This window comes from Takifugu rubripes, chromosome 21 (assembly GCF_901000725.2).
Source record: "Takifugu rubripes chromosome 21, fTakRub1.2, whole genome shotgun sequence".
Taxonomy (NCBI): domain Eukaryota; kingdom Metazoa; phylum Chordata; class Actinopteri; order Tetraodontiformes; family Tetraodontidae; genus Takifugu; species Takifugu rubripes.
In genome coordinates this window covers 14,134,568-14,151,683 of record NC_042305.1, presented here as the reverse complement: position 1 = coordinate 14,151,683, position 17,116 = coordinate 14,134,568, and the positions used below count along the sequence as shown (strand labels likewise).

At 41.2% G+C, this 17,116-nt stretch overlaps 3 protein-coding genes across 3 annotated transcripts; 2 read left to right on the top strand and 1 right to left on the bottom strand.

The window, feature by feature from the left end:
• The first annotated feature begins 397 nt into the window (after window positions 1-397).
• Window positions 398-5,459, top strand: plpp5 (phospholipid phosphatase 5). Its single transcript, XM_003974936.3, has 8 exons — window positions 398-555; window positions 1,206-1,341; window positions 1,447-1,555; window positions 2,107-2,197; window positions 2,287-2,350; window positions 2,434-2,558; window positions 2,692-2,862; window positions 3,452-5,459. Exons 2-8 carry the CDS (start codon window positions 1,265-1,267, stop codon window positions 3,619-3,621), a joined length of 807 nt encoding a protein of 268 aa, XP_003974985.1. The 5' UTR covers window positions 398-555; window positions 1,206-1,264; the 3' UTR covers window positions 3,622-5,459.
• Window positions 5,460-6,275: 816 nt separating this feature from the next.
• cdc45 (CDC45 cell division cycle 45 homolog (S. cerevisiae)) lies at window positions 6,276-10,610 on the top strand. Its single transcript, XM_003974935.3, has 18 exons — window positions 6,276-6,611; window positions 6,757-6,816; window positions 7,033-7,125; window positions 7,234-7,371; window positions 7,468-7,620; window positions 7,695-7,753; window positions 7,823-7,871; window positions 8,015-8,076; window positions 8,148-8,198; window positions 8,293-8,412; window positions 8,496-8,627; window positions 8,730-8,828; window positions 8,909-9,064; window positions 9,203-9,341; window positions 9,446-9,529; window positions 9,600-9,718; window positions 10,049-10,125; window positions 10,243-10,610. Exons 1-18 carry the CDS (start codon window positions 6,561-6,563, stop codon window positions 10,305-10,307), a joined length of 1,707 nt encoding a protein of 568 aa, XP_003974984.2. The 5' UTR covers window positions 6,276-6,560; the 3' UTR covers window positions 10,308-10,610.
• Window positions 10,611-14,631: 4,021 nt separating this feature from the next.
• On the bottom strand, window positions 14,632-16,306 carry cldn5a (claudin 5a). The gene has a single exon (XM_011615799.2). The coding sequence runs from the start codon at window positions 16,086-16,088 to the stop codon at window positions 15,441-15,443; it is 648 nt and encodes a 215-aa protein (XP_011614101.1). The 5' UTR covers window positions 16,089-16,306; the 3' UTR covers window positions 14,632-15,440.
• Window positions 16,307-17,116: the final 810 nt, after the last annotated feature.

The following is a 17,116-nucleotide window of genomic DNA, read 5'->3' as shown; positions in this document are numbered from 1 at the left end:
ATCAATAATAGTAAACATTTGTCCCTTATCATCAGCAAGTGGAAGCTTCCCTGATGAATGGAGTCAATGTGTTTGTCTTTCAGGGGTCTGGAAATGAAAAGCTAGAAACTAGTTGGGAGACAAACGTCCCTGTCTTACACTGAAGCTGGGCAGGGACTGCCCACACGTGGAATACTAGGGAGTTTGTACAAAGATCAGTGCTATAGCCCTAAACAGAAGAAGTGTGATGTTTTTTTATGGAGACATTTTTTATTAGACAACAATAATAGCGGTTTTTAGTTCCGAACTTAGCGCTTACAGTTTCGCTTAATAAAATAGAAAAATGTTGTCGACAACGACACGGTCCGGAATATAAAGCGCGTAGGTTTATTTTGAAAGTGCCTAACCGGATGTAGTATTTGGCAAATTGTCTCGTGGCGTTCTTGTCTCCCTGACGTTCCGCTGCGGTCGCGAGAGGGATGTAGACGCCTGATTAGCATGTTAAGCGGACGCGCTAATATGATGATCAAGAGATGATAATAAATGGATGAAAACGCGAGAATGTTCTCGTCATAGGTAAGCTGTGACTTCTCTGTAAATTCTCTGTTTTACAACGTTTAAATGAGACAGATGTCTTGCTGCACAGATGTTTCCTGTTAGCTTATCTCAGTCTGCTAGCTTCAGATCTGACATCTGCGGCTCACTTACCTGGTTGTGCACAGTGACACTGAATATTGTTGTGTATTTAACCTTAAAGTCCTGCTCCACTATGAAACACATTGACCTTATTCAGCGGACTTAACAGGTGTGGGAAATTGGCCTTCATTTCAGGTTTTGGACAGGATGGGGCCACGTAGTGCCGAAACATTGCATGCACTACATTAACATACTGTATAGGACAACATTGCACGGCCATTTTATTGCACCAAATAATTCTTTAATCGTAGAGACATTAAGAAGTCAAACGCATCTCTGTGACATCAGCCATCTAAAGTCAACAGAGAAATTGTTTGTGATCTTTCGAATGTAATCTGAATACGCGGTGATTAGAAGTCAACTCAAACTTAGTCGTAGTAAATCCATCACTGTAGCAAATGTGGTAATTATTATATGCAGATGGAGCAGAGGAAAATTGTAGTGAGCTGTGCCACATCTCAACTAATAATGTCTCAACTACCTTACATGTACAGTTTTGTTTTAACCTTGAATGGTTTTATTGGTTCCAGTTCTAGTTACAGCAGAGAAGAGTGAGGATGTTTGCTGTTGGCTGAAGTTCGTTCCAAAAATGAACATGAAGAGGGGGCTGTTTCGTGGGCTCATGTCGGAGGTTTCCATCCGGATTGTGTTGCTGATTGTGTTCCTGTATGACTATACCCTTTTTTGTCATTGACTTCATTAATCCCTGATCAGATCTAGGTTTAAAACCAATTAATAAATACAATTATTTGATCTTTTGTGTTTGTGAAGTGTGACGGAGCAGCTTCCTCCTTTCTACCGTGAGATCCAGACGGAGGAAATTTGGCTGTATAAATTCCATCCTGTGGGGATAGACCATGTGCCCACCACTCTTATGTTTGTAAGTAATACCTGTAAATGCCTCTAAGATAAGAATAGAACATTTCGAAAATATCCCCTCCCTGTTGCTTGATACCAGGCAACAATTGAGCAGGACTAAGACAAATTCCCTTCACCGATGAGGGTGCTCTTGTACTATACTTCCCAGGATTGTAAAATATTTACATGTTCCGCCACCCCAGATTGAAATTTTTAGTCTGTAATGTGTAGTTTAATTTTGCAGCTGAGTGATCCGGATGGATTTAAAAAATTATGAGATTTACAGCCATCGGGGATGAACCAAAAATAGCTACAAAGAGACAACACTTAGTTTGCAGATACCTTACAGGCTCCACTTTAAACCAACATTAGTCCAGTTCTAGTTTATCTTGTTTTACCTGTTTTATACTTTACATCAAAATCATGGTAAGAGTGCTCAGTAACTGACTCCATCTTACTGTGACCTGAGTTGCTGCCAAACAAGATTCAGCCTATGAAGAAAAGAAAATCTAACTACCTTGTTTGTAAGTTTGATCTCATGTTTCTCTTTTGTTTCTGTCCGTCTGTCTCAAGAGCATTGCTGTCTTTACCCCACTGATCGTTATCCTGCTTTTCACCTTCCTGAAGCGGTCAGAGCGAGGAGATCTGAAGGAGTCCTTGCTCGGTAATGTTCTCCACCTCACAGAAGTCAGTTTCCAATTAGATCTCAACTGTCATCCTTTTGACTCCCCCGTCTTCTCCTTTTCTATCCAGCTGTGACTTTAACCTTGGTGCTAAATGGAGTTTTCACCAACGCCATCAAGCTTGTTGTTGGCAGGTAAACACGGTTCACAGACGATAGGATGATGGCAATGAACCGTAAATGTAAATGTTTGCTCTGCATTTTTCTCTCTGTCCTAGACCTCGGCCAGACTTCTTCTATCGTTGTTTCCCAGACGGTCAGATGAACGTGGAGTTACATTGCAGTGGCGACCCCGAGGTCATCATGGAGGGCAGGAAGAGCTTTCCTAGCGGACACTCATCCTGTAAGAGACTCTCTCTCTCTACTTATGTGCTGAACTTACCTGTCAGATCAAAGCACACATCAAAACTTCATCTGGCTCAGCTCAACTTCTCAATCCCCCTTTTTTTTTCTTTTCTTTTTTTACCTGGTCTCAGTTTCTTTTGCAGGTTTGGGTTTCACAGCGCTGTATATTGCAGGAAAGCTACACTGCTTCAGTGTAGTTGGCCAAGGCAAAGCGTGGCGACTGTGTGCCTTCCTCACACCTCTGCTCATTGCAACAGTAATCGCCCTCTCCAGAACCTGCGACTACAAGCATCACTGGCAAGGTCAGAAGCACACCAAAGCTAATTCCTTTATGGCACATACCGCTAAAGACATTTGGTCATGTTATACTGTTGATTGTTGGGTTATTCTTATCTTTTGTATAGAGTTATGTTGTCTGAAGACTAATAACAGACAGTAGTATCTGAATAGATGCCTGTTTTGCTCAATTTCCTTTTATCTGTTAACACAACTAGCCATTTTTACAGAAATCCCATTAAACCAAAGCATGTGTGAGGTTTTCACGGGTTTAAATTCGCTCTATCACTTTGCATATATTAACATTTGATTTGTTTGTCCAAAAGAGGAAGTGGTTTTCTAATTGTCCTCCACCCACTTTTTAAACATCTTGGTCTGTATGCTTAACACATTTCAGTTGTTTCCTTTGACAAACGTGGTCCTCTGTTGCCATCAGTAGACAGGTTTGTTTGCAGCACAATGACAAAGAGGTGGCGGCAACTAAAACACAATAAAGGTTTCAGCGATCACCCAATATTCCTCTGAAAACATTTCTCTGAAGGGCAGAAGCCAGCTGCATACAGAGACTTTTCATCTATGAGCAGTCATAATTCCATCATGTGTTCTATTGTGCAGATGTGTTGGTGGGGTCCCTCCTGGGACTGTTCTTTGCCTGCCTGTGTTATAGACAGCACTACCCTCCACTTAAGGACGCTGATTCTCACAGACCACTGCGTCACCGAGAGACTCTTCCAGCAGCACAAGAGCGCAAACTCTCCAGCTTCAACTACATTCTACCCCTCTAAATAACTGAATCCGTTGTCATTTATTTGTGCTTGTATGAAAATCCTTGTAATCATTTATTCCACAACCCTGACGTTTGTTAATTTAAGCTTATTTATTCTCAACACGATAATTGAAACCTGCATAAACGTCATTTAATAAGATTTCTATCGGTTTACAAATAATGAATTTCTTCAGAGATGTGTAAGTTAAACAGTTTAATCAACCAACTATAAATACCAGTAATCTGGTATGAAGCATAAAGTGGAGACATTAGCAGTTGTGACACTTTTTGATAATCCACTGTTACATATCAATAATGGTAATTTGTGGTTCTAAAGTATCAGGACCTGGCTTATTTCTGTATTTTAATGGAAAGGTGTAGATTAGAAGTGACCACTGTAGCTAAAAACTCAAATGGGATTTTTTGTACGACTCTAGAAGATGCAAAGTTCAACACAGAAAAAGAATCTGTATAAACAGGAAGTGTAAATCTCCAATTATCATGTGGTTATTTGATGCTGATGAATGTCTGAGTGGCTGGCAACCCCATTTGAAAGACTCATTTTTCTACCAGGTATTTTCTATAGTCAACAGGTCCACTGTAAAGAGCAGAACTCAACCGTGCATTCCATCACCTGTAACCTTGTACACCCTCAACATTCTTTCTGGAGACGATTCTGTCAATTGCAATTTTGCTAATGCAGTTTTTACTTCTGTATTTCTGAAAAATGTCCTCAAATCTTAGAAAAATACAGGTGATTGTTGACTCTTTTTGTGTAGATGAACGTGTATATTTAATGCTAAAGTGTTTTTTTCCCCTGTGACTGGAATAATAAATGTGCAGGAAATAAGTGATAGCACATTTGGACTTTGATCGAACCATTGACTTTGTTGACTTAGTGATGTAGACGTGGAATATCAATAGATAATGTATCTTGTGTAGATATTTCTACACATGAGGAAGCCCACTTTCATCTAAAATCATCCTTTTTTTCTTGCCTTCTTTAAATTGCTTCTTTCTTGCTAAATCGCCGTCTTCCTTTATTGCATCTCGAATGTTGCCATTTAACGGCTGTTGCTTCATATCCTGAAGACGTTTAGAACATGCTGCCAACGTGACGCCCCGCTGTAGCAGTTTCCAACGACAGCTGCTGTTATCTCATTTGATACAATGCTTCTGAATGTCAGCATTTATTGTGTTATAGTCTCATCACTTTCGTGGTTCTTGCAACCTGTCTAATGTAAACGTGTTATTTCAGGTGTGTGGGGTTAAGTGGTGGGTCCACATGCTTGTGATGAGCTCAGACTAACCTCTGTAGATGGTGCTCGTCTCTCAGCACTGCTAGCTGGGAAGTCTTTCCACTGATACTTGGCACATTCAAATACAGCATCTTTTCTCACTTTCTGTTATTCCTTGATGTTTGTGCGATGGGATTGGGAAATATTAAAATTGGCAGCTTGCGATGGAATAAGATGTAAAAACAACTTTCCTTGTTTTCTTAATATTTCTGCGTGCCTTTGTCAACAACATCGCTATGATTCTTAATTATTTGCACAATTTGTTGCATGTTCTTGATGTCTGTCACATTCGGGACAGTACAGTGTTTTCACTATTAATGTGAGGGTTTTTTTGGTTTTAGCGTGTGGTATTCCCACTGTGGCACGCTGCATCTCTTTATTTACACAGTCAAAGCAACTGACTTGAGTCCAGTAAAATGTTAGTTTTGTCATGTACAGTACAGGTCTGCATTGGTTCAGGTTGGGGGCACATACAAGTCTACTTGAATATTGAAGATCTATTTTGTTTACCTTAAATGTGATCTTGTACTTTCATTAAAGCAAGAATCTCAGTCTTTAATCTCAGTATTTATTTTTTGTATGGCACTATTTATACAGTTTAGTACCACAAAGCGCCTCAGAATACACTTTTGCTTGTAAAAGTGAATGAAATGGACCATTCAATAATCTAAAACTCATGGAATCAAAATAGGATAAAGATTACATTTGATAACAGGAAGGCAGAAGCATAAAAGGAATTTTAAAATAAGTACAAGAATTAGAATAATTGTGGGATTTAATCTGAATGAAATTCGCGTATTCTTTATTGTGATAATAAAACCTTTCATGATTTCTCAGGAATTATTGTTAGATTCCAGGGTTTCTGTCCATTTCAGCAACATGTATATGTATATAAGGAATATGGTTTGTTGTAGAAAGACTGGAATTTTACAGCATTTTTACTCAGCCTTGCAGCGTTCTTATTTTCCTATAGTTCAAATTAGTCACACTTTTCATAGTTACTTTGTAAATACTGTTTTTGCAAATGTCCACTAATGCAATCATGAATCAGGTTTTTTAAAGTACATATTACTTAGTTAACGTGTCAATCTAACTCTGGAAACTTTGGAAGATATAAATGTTTTTGTCTCAGTCTCACATATTTAAAATAATTTTCGCAGTTTAAAAAGCAAAACAAATTATTATGACGACAGTGTATCTATAGCACCAAGGCTCTTGTGCAGAACGGCAAAACAGCAATAATAGTTTAAAGTTGTATTTTATGTGTTATTTGGATTATTTGTGTGTCATTGGGACTTTTGCCGTTTTTTCTATATGTGGGCGTGGCTCCGCTTGTTTGTGTCACATCATCTTCCTGTGATTGGTCGAAGAAAGGCGGAAGTGAATGAGGATAACGTGTTTTAATTAGCAATAAATGCAAAGAAATTTGCAGACAATATTTAAACATACCTGTCAATAAGGCCACATTCATAAATAATGATTGTTTTAAAGTTTCTTTCCTCCTTCGTAGAAGACCTGCATCGGAAGTGACGTAGAGATTTGGCGCCACATTTTCAAGAAGGAATACAATACAGGCGAAAAGAAGCCTGGTGTCGGTCTTCCGACTATTTATGCGATTTTAGTCGTCTTTTCAAACCTTTTAAGCTTTAATATATTAAAAATGTTCGTCACGGATATAAGGAAGGAATTTTATGAAGTTGTCGCCAACCAGGTATGTATGAGTTCACTGCGACTCCAGTTTTTTCAACAACTTGTATGGAGCATTTGGTCAGTGTATATTCGAGCTAAGAGTAGATAATCTGTAAAGCAGCTATCTGGAAACAATCTCCATGTTATTATTGTTGTTTTACTTTTAGAGAGTCGCACTCCTGGTCGCGCCAGACGTCGACGCTCTCTGCGCCTGTAAGATTCTACAGGTGAGATCAATTCATTCAACGAGTGCTTTATCTGTAAATATCTTTAACTTCAAACTATATTGGTTTGCCTAAATGTAGGATTTGTGGTGCTAGTAAGTGAAACTTTTTCAGTAAGCCACCGAATGAGTATGAAAAGTGAGGTTATGTTAAGTGTCCATGTTTTGGCAATACGTGATTAATGTAAATGACATTTTATTTCCTCTCTTTGGTCCTCAGGCGTTGTTTCACTGTGACCAGGTCCAGTACACGCTTGTACCAGTGACAGGGTGGCAGGACCTCGGCACTGCCTTTCTAGAACACAAAGAACAGGTAAGATGAGCCAGAAAGTGTAATGGAAACAAGCCGTTATGTTTATCTTTGCTACCTTGTCAGTAGTGGTAAGTTTTTGCCCCCCCTCCTTCTTTTTTTCTTATGTAGTTTCAGTATTTTGTCCTCATCAATTGTGGGGCAAATGTTGATCTTCTGGAGATGTTGCAGCCGGATGATGACAGCGTATTCTACATCTGTGACACTCACCGACCTGTCGACGTGGTCAATGTCTACAATGACACACAGGTGAAGATTGTTTGTGTTTATTGTTTGTGTTTTCTACTCGTATTTCTCATCTGCTGATAGACTTCTGGAACCAAAATGTTACAACTGACTTTGCAGATCAAACTACTCATCAAACAAGATGATGACCTTGGCGTACCCTCATATGACGATATCTTTAGAGATGATGACGGGGACGAAGAAGGAGGCGATTCTGGAAATGAGAGCGATGAGGGTTCGGAGCCATCCGGAAAACGAAGGAGATTTGACGAAGTGCGTATTTAATAGAGGTGCGGTGCGGTGTTGCAGCGATACCAAGCGGTTGACTGTGTGGGTTGTCGCTGCAGGGGGCAGTGGAGAGGAGAATCGAAAGGCAGCGAGCCAAGCGAGAGTGGGAGGCACGAAGGTCAGGGTTGGAGAAGAGATGAAAGTCTTTTTTTTAATAAAAGGCTAATCTGTTCTTCTGTTTTTTCAGGAGGGAAATCTTGTTTGACTACGAACAGTATGAATATCATGGGACTTCTGTGAGTGGACATTTGATAAAATAGTCACTATGATACATAATGTTATGTTATACTTAACATAACTGCTTTAATTCTCTACTTGCAGTTGGTAACTAATTTTATGATTAAGCCTAAATCTTCTTTGTTGTTGTGTGTATTGTCAGGCTGCGATGATGCTGTTTGAGCTGGCGTGGATGTTAACTAAAGACACTAAAGACATGCTCTGGTAGGCACCCTGAACCCTTTGTTATAGTATTTTTGTGTTTAAATATGCAGATATGTGAATTCCTTTGGCAGGTGGGCCATCATTGGGCTGACGGACCAGTTGGTTCATGATAAAATCACACGGTACGAAGCAGGGTCATATTATTTTATCCACAGCATGAGATTGTTGTGTATATTGTTGTATTTCCATAATGTATATGCCCCTGTCTTCATATAGCATGAAGTATATAACAGACGTTGGCACGATGCAGCGACACGTCTCTCGGCACAACCACCGAAACGAGGATGATGAGAACTCCCTGTCCATCGACTGTATGAGGATCTCTTTTGAATATGAGTATCCTTCATAGCGTTTCTGGTTCTACCTTTCTGGAGCAACTTCATTCTGTGTCTCTAGATATTCTTAACCTTTTGCATCAGTCTCCGTCTCACACTCTACCAGCACTGGTCCTTGTATGAGAGCATCTGTAATTCTTGTTACACATCAAGTAGCTTCAAGCTTTGGACCTTAAATGGCCAAAAGAAGCTCCAGGAATTCCTGGCAGACATGGGGTAAATGCTGAGAAATATAAAATAATGGCTCTAAATAACTATGTTTATGCTTTTGCGTGTCGGTGTCAGTCTAAGAAGTGAAATAAAAGATGTTATTAACAGACTACCCCTGAAGCAAGTAAGGCAGAAGTTCAACTCCATGGACATGTCGATAAAAGAGAACCTAAGGGACGTGATTGAAGAGTCTTCAAATAAATACGGGTATGAATTTTAAATTCTGTTCTAAACTCTGACACGTCGCCCCTTAGATGTACTCATGTTATTCTTCCTTCACCCGTCAGTATGAAGGACATCCGCATCCAGACTTTTGGTGTGCATTTTGGATTTAAAAATCGCTTCCTGGCCAGTGACATGGTGCACGCCACTGCAGCTTTGCTGGAGAGCACTGAGAAGGAGGACAGTGACAATTTCATCAAGGCCCTGGACGCTCTTTCCAGGTGCACCACATATCCAAACACACTCCTGACAGCTGTCACTCTTTACAAAGCGTGACGAACGAGTTTTTAATGACCATATTGTATATATTATTGATTCATTTTACATTCTAAGCTGTGATTATCTGTGTCTCGTGCTAGGAGTAACCTTGAACGTCTGAACTCGGGCATTGAATTGGCCAAGAAGAAGCTGGTTGCTGTTCAGCAGACAGTTGCCAGCTGCATCTGTACCAACCTAATCCTGTCCCAGGGCCCTTTCCTCTACTGCCATCTTATGGAGGTACTCATCCCCCCCAAATTCACCTGTGGCTACTGCTCCTCCCAAATAGTAATTATTCACTCAAAATATTACTCTGCAACATTTCTCTCTGCTTTTCTACACAGGGAACACCAGATGTGAAGCTCTTCTCTAAACCTATGGCCTTAACTCTTCTCTGTAAATATCTTCTGAAGGCTTTTGTCTGCTCTGTAAGTATTTGTAAAAATTATTTTTGGGGGGGGCTCTTCACATTTTTTACAAATTGTTTTTAACTCTCAGACCCGGAACAAGCGTTGCAAAATGCTTCCCCTCATCATGGCCGCTCCCAAAGATGTGGAGAAGGGAACTGTCATTGTTGCAGGGATCCCACCTGAGTCGGAAACATCTGACAAGAAGAAGTAAGACTTGTTTAATGTGCAGTATGATGGCTAAAACAATTAAGATAAGGCTGTAGTTCATATAAAGAAAAGGTAAAATATTATGTAACCCTCTCAAAACAGGAATTTGCTGTTTATGCTTTTTACTCTCCCGCCTGTAGCCTGTCTGAAACACTGCTTTGCAAAATTATACAAGCATTGCAGTTTTAATGCGCTGAAAGTTGCCTCATAATGTTTGATGGCTAGAATTAGAAGTAGAACGGAAAAAAGCAGAACTGAAATGGGCCATTCATCTTTTGTTCATGGATGTTTCGTATTTGTTATTCTCTCTCAACTTTACTCCCCCGTTAGTTTCTTTGGTCGGGCATTTGAGAAAGCTGCAGAGAGCACCAACTCCAGAACGCTCCATGACCATTTTGACACGTCCAGTAAGTAAATTTGTAGCTTTGTTGTTTGCGGGTGAAGGTGCCGTTTCTCCATCGGACACATGATGGCGCCATTTTTCTGCTGTATCTTTAATCTTGTTTGGCGCTTTCCTTCTGCAGTTATTGAGCTGAAGTCAGAGGACAGGAGCAAGTTTTTGGATGCACTCATCACGCTTCTGTCATGAGTGGAAGGAAGACACTGACTTTTAAAATGTAAATCCTGTAGTGATAGCTTTCATGTGCATCTTCACATTAATTGTGACGAACATTTATTCTTGCATGCTCTTTCAAGACGCTCTTGTCTCCATTTTAAATGTTTTTATATCAGTTTTATGTTCATACTGTACAGTAATTCTGTAAATGTTTGGAAGTTTTAATGTTGCTCTTAGCTTTGTGTTTTTCATGGCTTTTATACCTGTTTATGTGAAGGCCTGATGGTTTTACATGGTTTTAAATAGTTAAATAAAACAATAACATATTTACACGTATTTCACCTCCATCTTTTTTCCTGTGTGATCATTTTTCTGGGCCAGCAACAAACCAAGTAGCTGCAGCGCTGTTGAAAATAAAATTTGCTTAATTGTGTATTTGTTCCGGACAGCAACGATAAGAGGAGTCTGGGGAAGTTTTCTGAGATTCCAGAATCCTTTAGCAAACAACTTGTATGCAGGAATGTTTTTACTTTTCAACGTTGATACTTTTAGTGGTTGACTCATCAGTGCATTTTTTTGTCACACTCAAGGTCATAAACAGTTTTTTTCCTCTGTTCCTGGAAACCAGACTCAAGCAAACATTCACCCAGTCTGGGTCCAGCAGACGCTCTGCTGATATTCCATTGAGGATCCACCTGCTCACTGGTGTGTCGTTAGGCCTCCTCCCCTCAGCCATCAATCACGGTGTTATCCATCCCCCCTCTTGCACCTCTGGTGAAGTGGGGCCGCTGCCCTTTCCGCCACGCTGCATCTGAGGAATTCGGCATGCGACAGACCCAACACACACACGAATGGAAATATACCCCCAGATCCTACAGAACCAGTATGGATGTAGTGATGGTGGCAGCCTGATGCACCCCTGTCATTAATCTGTCATGTTTAAAATCAATTGATAATTGATTTGCTGTCTCAGCCTTCTGGCAGCCTTGTCATCCCTATGAGATGTGACTCTTGAGCAGTTCCAGCTGTTTCCTTCCCTCTTTCTCCAAAAATGTCGGATTCCTAATGGGATTAGGAGTTCCACAGACAAGGAGATACAGTGGACTGTGTTTGTCCTGCACATGCAGGCTCACTACATGACAACCCTCCTAAAGTACTTGTTGCTTTAAAACAATTAGAAACAATGAGATTGCTCTTCAATTCCTCCCACTGCCCCAGTGTAAAACCCATATTTGTCATGCTTAAACACACATAAATGTTGACACTCAGCAAAGTGGTAGTTTGTGATTCAGTTTTTACACCAGGATCCTCTTAAAAGCTCCAAAATATGATGAAACCACAGGCCTGTGCCATGTTCAGTCTCTGAATCCTTTCTATTACTAAAATTATAATTCATTAAATGACCATGCCCCTGTCACAAGATGTTACTCCTAAGGATTTGAGGTCTCCTGGTGGGGGATTCTGCAGTTTGCCATTTTTATAATCCATTTTGATGGACTCTAAGCGATGGGCCCTGCACCACTATAGATAAGAGGCCGACGCTTCCTTATTTAGGACGGAGCTGTTGTGTGTAAACAGTTTACATCAGTTTTCACAGACTGAGATAAAGCTGGACGTTGATTTTGCTGTTGTCTTCCTGTCTAAAAGAGCAGAAGCAACAGAGCTTGATGCGGTTTAATCTCAGGAGATTGACGTTCTGCTAACTGTGCCGAATCGGCAATGTCTCCCAACACACCCATGGACGGGCCCACTCATCTGCTACAGCCTTTTTAATGGTGTGTGCTATGGAAACATGATCTCACTCACGCAGTCATGAAAGGAGTTGAAACACACTCTTTTCATATCTTCTCTTCATAGTTTTGAGATAAACCCTGGACATCCTGCAAGTCAATAGTGAAGAAACTTCTGGTTTCAAAAAGGTTTCTGAATAGTTGGAAGCACTATTTTAACATATATGCTTTTTCATGTGTGACCTTCTGAAGAACATCTTTGATACAGTTTTCACAAGTTTGATGCAACATTAAAACAGCTCAGTGTTGTAACTAAAAATGGACAGTTGTGGACAGTTGTGGTCAACCGTGCAGCTTCTACATGCAATCCAGTGCATGTGAGACATGGGGTCCCTGTGAGACACTGACGCACTCTCCCTCTCCTCCTTCCACTCCACACCTTTTGGATTTTCCTGTCCTGCTGTCCTCTGTTCAGGAAGCCTTCGTCATGCCGCTGGGCCGTGACAAAAACCCGTGAGTCACCAAGCAGTAAAGCAGAAAGGAACCTAATGTGACTCTTCTCTGATCTGCATCTCTAACCTCCTTACTAGGTCTTGAATTGTTTTTCCAGTAGCTCCTAGGGGGTCTTTGACCCAATGCACAAAGCCACATTTGTCCTCCGTGTTTAACCACCTGCTGACTCTTGGCTTTAATATCTGTGAGTAATCTCTGTCCTGCTGGGACGGCTGTCTTGTGTGCACCTGCTGGCTCTGACGGAAGCATGAGTCGGTCTGTGAAAACACTGATTAAGATTCCTTCATCCTTGGCCTCACATACAGTGTTGCCTTCATCCGTTGGCTGCACTTTTGTCTAAATTTAAACCTGGAATTACACATAGAGCTGCTTATTTGCTCATTTATGGATCTCAGTGTGCTGTGTCCCGTTTGTGATTAATTCTGCCTCCGTGAGATCACAGCCAGTCGGTTGATGAAGGTGACCTTACACTTCACCTGAGGAGAGTTCAAAGTTCACCGGAAGCTACGCCCACAAAGAGAATGAAAGTTCCTCATTGACCAGAGCACAAATCTGATGTCTGATATGATGTCATCCTGGTTCTCATCATCTTCTGCTCTCCTTTATGTTTCTTAAATTTAGGGAAGTAAAACCCGCACACACAAACAAATCTGCTGTCCCAGCGTTTGTGTGATGGCCACCTATAAGTAAGTCCTTGTCCCATCTTCCAGACCCCCTGCATTAACTGTGTGTGCGTCCATGCTTGCTGGAATTTCTGCTGCCTGGGCCTTTTATTAGACTCATCCATACCACCACATTATAGGCCCTGGTAACCAGGCAACCACAGGTTCTTGCTGGTTACCATGCAAGCTCTCCATTGAGTGACGTCGCTGGCCTTATTTGCTTCTGTCCCCCCATTGGAATGAGGACCTTTTTTTAAAAGGTGCACCCCCAACTCCGCACGCCCACATACACACATGTGCTTAACACCCCTTGCTCACACATTGTCCCACACACACCCTTCTTCGCCACCCTCTGTGAGGCAACAACAGAAGTGAAACTAACAAGCTGACAAACGCATCTTGCTGAGGCAGGTCAGAGTGGAGAGAAATCTTTGTGGAGAGAAGAGACAAAGTAATAATGTTACAGTGATACCCCTGCCTCGGGATTCATACAGCTGTTGTTCTTCACATGGAGATAAACAAACTTGCAAATGCATAAAATTTGGGGATTTTAGAGCTGCAACCACTGTAACCAAGGCACAGATTGAATGTATGTGTATTGACCAAAAAAAAGGCCTTTGACTTTTTAAATCACATTTTTAAGCAAAGGAAATCCTGTATATGATCCTGTATATGGTCTGAGTAGCTTCGTCCAGTGAGACAGCACTTTCAGACCTCTTTATGAAAGTGAGCTCGTGCAAGTGGACAGAACAGAAGTCACCAAAGAGAGTGTGACTTTGTTTGGTCACTTTCCTAACTTTTAAAAGAGCATATGACCTGCTAAGATTCTTACATGAACAGCAAAACAAGTATGGATAAGCTTTTATAATCCAGTCACAGTTGTAAGTCAGGGGACTATTAGTCACTACCAGAAATGGCCCGTGCTGGCTATTGTCCTTGTCCTCAGTGGTATTATAACAAAATATAATAATCCCATCTGCTGTATGCATGAATGCAGAAATGATCTGCGGGAAAAAAAGTAATGGTGTCACAAAAATGAAAAGAGTGACGGTTGTTGTAAAGCTAATCTATCGCCCGATAAAGAATGTGACTGTGGCCATGAATGGGGTGACTTGGGACAACTGCTTCACCATAGTTCTAATTTGAACGCCTTTCACTGAGTGTGTGGAATTGGAGGGGTGGGAGGGGTCTGAAAGTGGGTGATAATGATGGTGATGTGTGTGTGTGTGTGTGTGTGTGTGTAGGGGGTGCTGCAGTATTGTAGGCTGAACAGCAGAGCCCCCCACTCTAGCTGAATGGGTATTGTCATCTGGATTTCTATGGCTAACCAAAATACTTTCTCCCGCCGTGGGGGTGTATAGATTCATGGTGGGAATGGCATGCATTACTCATAACCTAGGAGGGCAACTCTGCCTCCGTTACTTTGTTTAGAAACACACTCCAACTGAAGACTTCAGCTGATATAATCACTTTAATTTCAATAAAATGAGTGAATATTGCATCTTTGCTTACATGAATGAATTGTTCACCTACAAACCACCAAGAAGATCAATGAAAACATTTTTATGCTTGGAATAATCTGAAAAGAAAAGACACCCCTCCCCACCATGGCAAGGATGGAGAAAAATCACAGGTGCTTACGGCGGCCGATTTACAAATCTGTATACTTTTGAATTACAGATGGCAACTCTCCCCCGAAACTCAGGTCTAGAAACATCACAACAATTAACAAAAGCATGTCCAGGGTTAAGTCATTCTTCACCATCTTCATCCTTTGCCCTTTTGTAACCTTCTAAATGAAGCATGGTTCCATTGAGGTAAGAGTCTTTGAGTGTGTGGGAGTGCAATCATTTTCAGTTACTGTACAGGTTTGTGCTGACAAAGCACATCGAGACAAAAGAGCAAAGTAATCACGGAGCATGGCTAAAGTTCCTCTAAAATTCTGGAGCTGCATCCACCTCGAAAATACTAATGATTTTGAAGATTTACAAAAACAGGTACCTAACCATGATACTCCTTTTTCACGTGTGCTACCTCTTTACGTTGAAAATACAAAAAAGGATTTTAATGTAACTGAACGGTCAGTCTAAAAGCAGTAGAGGTGCTTCAAATTTCAAAAGTTCATTAGTCTTTTTTGTTTTTTTAAAAAAGCTGCAGGTGCAATGATAATGTCCGTCAAATAATGAAAAAAACAACAAAACAAAGCAAAAGCAGTTTTTCTCTGCGCAGTTTTACGCACCAACCGCCTTTGGGCCACCTCGCTACACATAATTCCTCTTGTCATAGTCCCCGTTTTGTGTGGCTCTCTTGGTTGGAGAGTATTTAACAGAATATCCAGAGTTGCTACTGGAAGGACAGGAGCAACACAGCAGCGCTCCTCCGATCAGCAGCATCGCCGAGGCCGCCCAGCCGATGTAGAGCGCGGCGCCGATCTCCCTCTTCTTGGATGAAGGCACTTGTGGATTGTAGAAGTCCGAGATGATGTTGTTGGCCATCCAGCAGAGGGGCACCAGGACAAACACACCGCTGATGATGTAAATAACTCCTCCAGAATTCACCACGCGGGCTTTGACATACTCAGCGCGGATGCAGTTGGTGCACTGCGCCCCCGCAATTACGACCATGAGTCCCAGCACACCCATCACCGAGGAGATGATGGTGAGCGCTCTGGCCGCCTGCAGGTCGTGGCTGAGGGCAAGGACGGAGTCGTGCACCTTACACTGCATTTGACCCGTGCTCTGCACCACGCACGACATCCACAAGCCGTCCCAGATTGTCTGGGCCACCACGATGTTGGCTTCGATGAAAGCCGTCACCTTCCACATGGGCAGCCCGCACGACACCATCACCAGGAGCGAGCCTATTACGCACAGCGATAGTCCCAAGATTTCTAGTCCAGCTGACACCATTTTCGCTCGTCGTGTGGAATCAAGTCTGTCTGAAGATTTTCAAAGTTTTCCTTGCGTTGCAAACTCGACCTTAACTTGTGCGTTCGCCTCCGTATAAAAAGAGCGTGAGCCTTTAGTTGCGCATCACTCGGCGCATTTACGCAAAGATGGTTGATACAGCAGCTCAGGGTCTCTTTGTTAGTGAGGGATGAGAAAACAACTGGAATCACAGTGGCACCGGACCACGAATATCTGAAGGGTGGGGGCAAGAAAACTTTCCTCCAATCAGCGGTGGCCGCATCCTCAAGGGACCAATAACAACGCAGGGAAATTGTGCGGCCGAATAAAGCGGTACAGAGTAATTGTGCGTTTGAACAGTTATTTACAATGAATATGAAGGGGGGTGGGGGTCGAGGAGGCTGAATGGAGCTAAATTGCAGTTGGATGAATCATAACACATACATTTTAATAAAACCAAAGTGAATGTTTTCATCTTAATGCCAAAATTATTAATTTAGGAAGACAGCATCAGTCTATTAAATGCAATAATTTTGACCCTCAACAGTCACAATCATAAGAATAATAACCATTACAAAATGGAAGAAACTTTATTTTCACAGCAAAAAAATGTGTGTGTGTGTGTGGGGGGGGGGGGGGGGGGGGGGGGGGGGATTGCGCAGTCAAAATAATATTAAGATATTATTGATAGGCTATATTTATTTGAGTATTTTTTTTATTCTGCAGGTGAAATAAAAATGTCATAACACTGGAATTATAAAGCTTTTGACATTAGTCAGGTAATATACATTAATTTATTACACTTTTATTTATTTTATTACAATTATTTATGTAACACCTATGTGATTAGTTATTACTTACTTCTGGGGACATATTAATTCAAATCTAAATAATGAATATGGGGGAGTGAGGAAGTCATTTATAAAGCTTTAACTTAATTCAAATGCAACAATTATAGAATTTCCTTAATACAAACGGGCCCAAGATTGTATTAAGTATTAATTCAAATCACATTTTAGACCGTTTACTTT

Bases quoted from the DNA above. Each gene is read 5' to 3' on its own strand.
- plpp5 (XM_003974936.3), top strand. From the start codon at position 1,265: ATGAACATGAAGAGGGGGCTGTTTCGTGGGCTCATGTCGGAGGTTTCC. The intron at 2,351-2,433 runs GTAAACACGGTT...TCTCTGTCCTAG, and splicing joins ATCAAGCTTGTTGTTGGCAG to ACCTCGGCCAGACTTCTTCT. The intron at 2,559-2,691 runs GTAAGAGACTCT...ACCTGGTCTCAG, and splicing joins TCCTAGCGGACACTCATCCT to TTTCTTTTGCAGGTTTGGGT.
- cdc45 (XM_003974935.3), top strand. From the start codon at position 6,561: ATGTTCGTCACGGATATAAGGAAGGAATTTTATGAAGTTGTCGCCAAC. The intron at 6,612-6,756 runs GTATGTATGAGT...TTTTACTTTTAG, and splicing joins ATGAAGTTGTCGCCAACCAG to AGAGTCGCACTCCTGGTCGC. The intron at 8,199-8,292 runs GTACGAAGCAGG...GTCTTCATATAG, and splicing joins GTTCATGATAAAATCACACG to CATGAAGTATATAACAGACG.
- cldn5a (XM_011615799.2), bottom strand. From the start codon at position 16,088: ATGGTGTCAGCTGGACTAGAAATCTTGGGACTATCGCTGTGCGTAATA.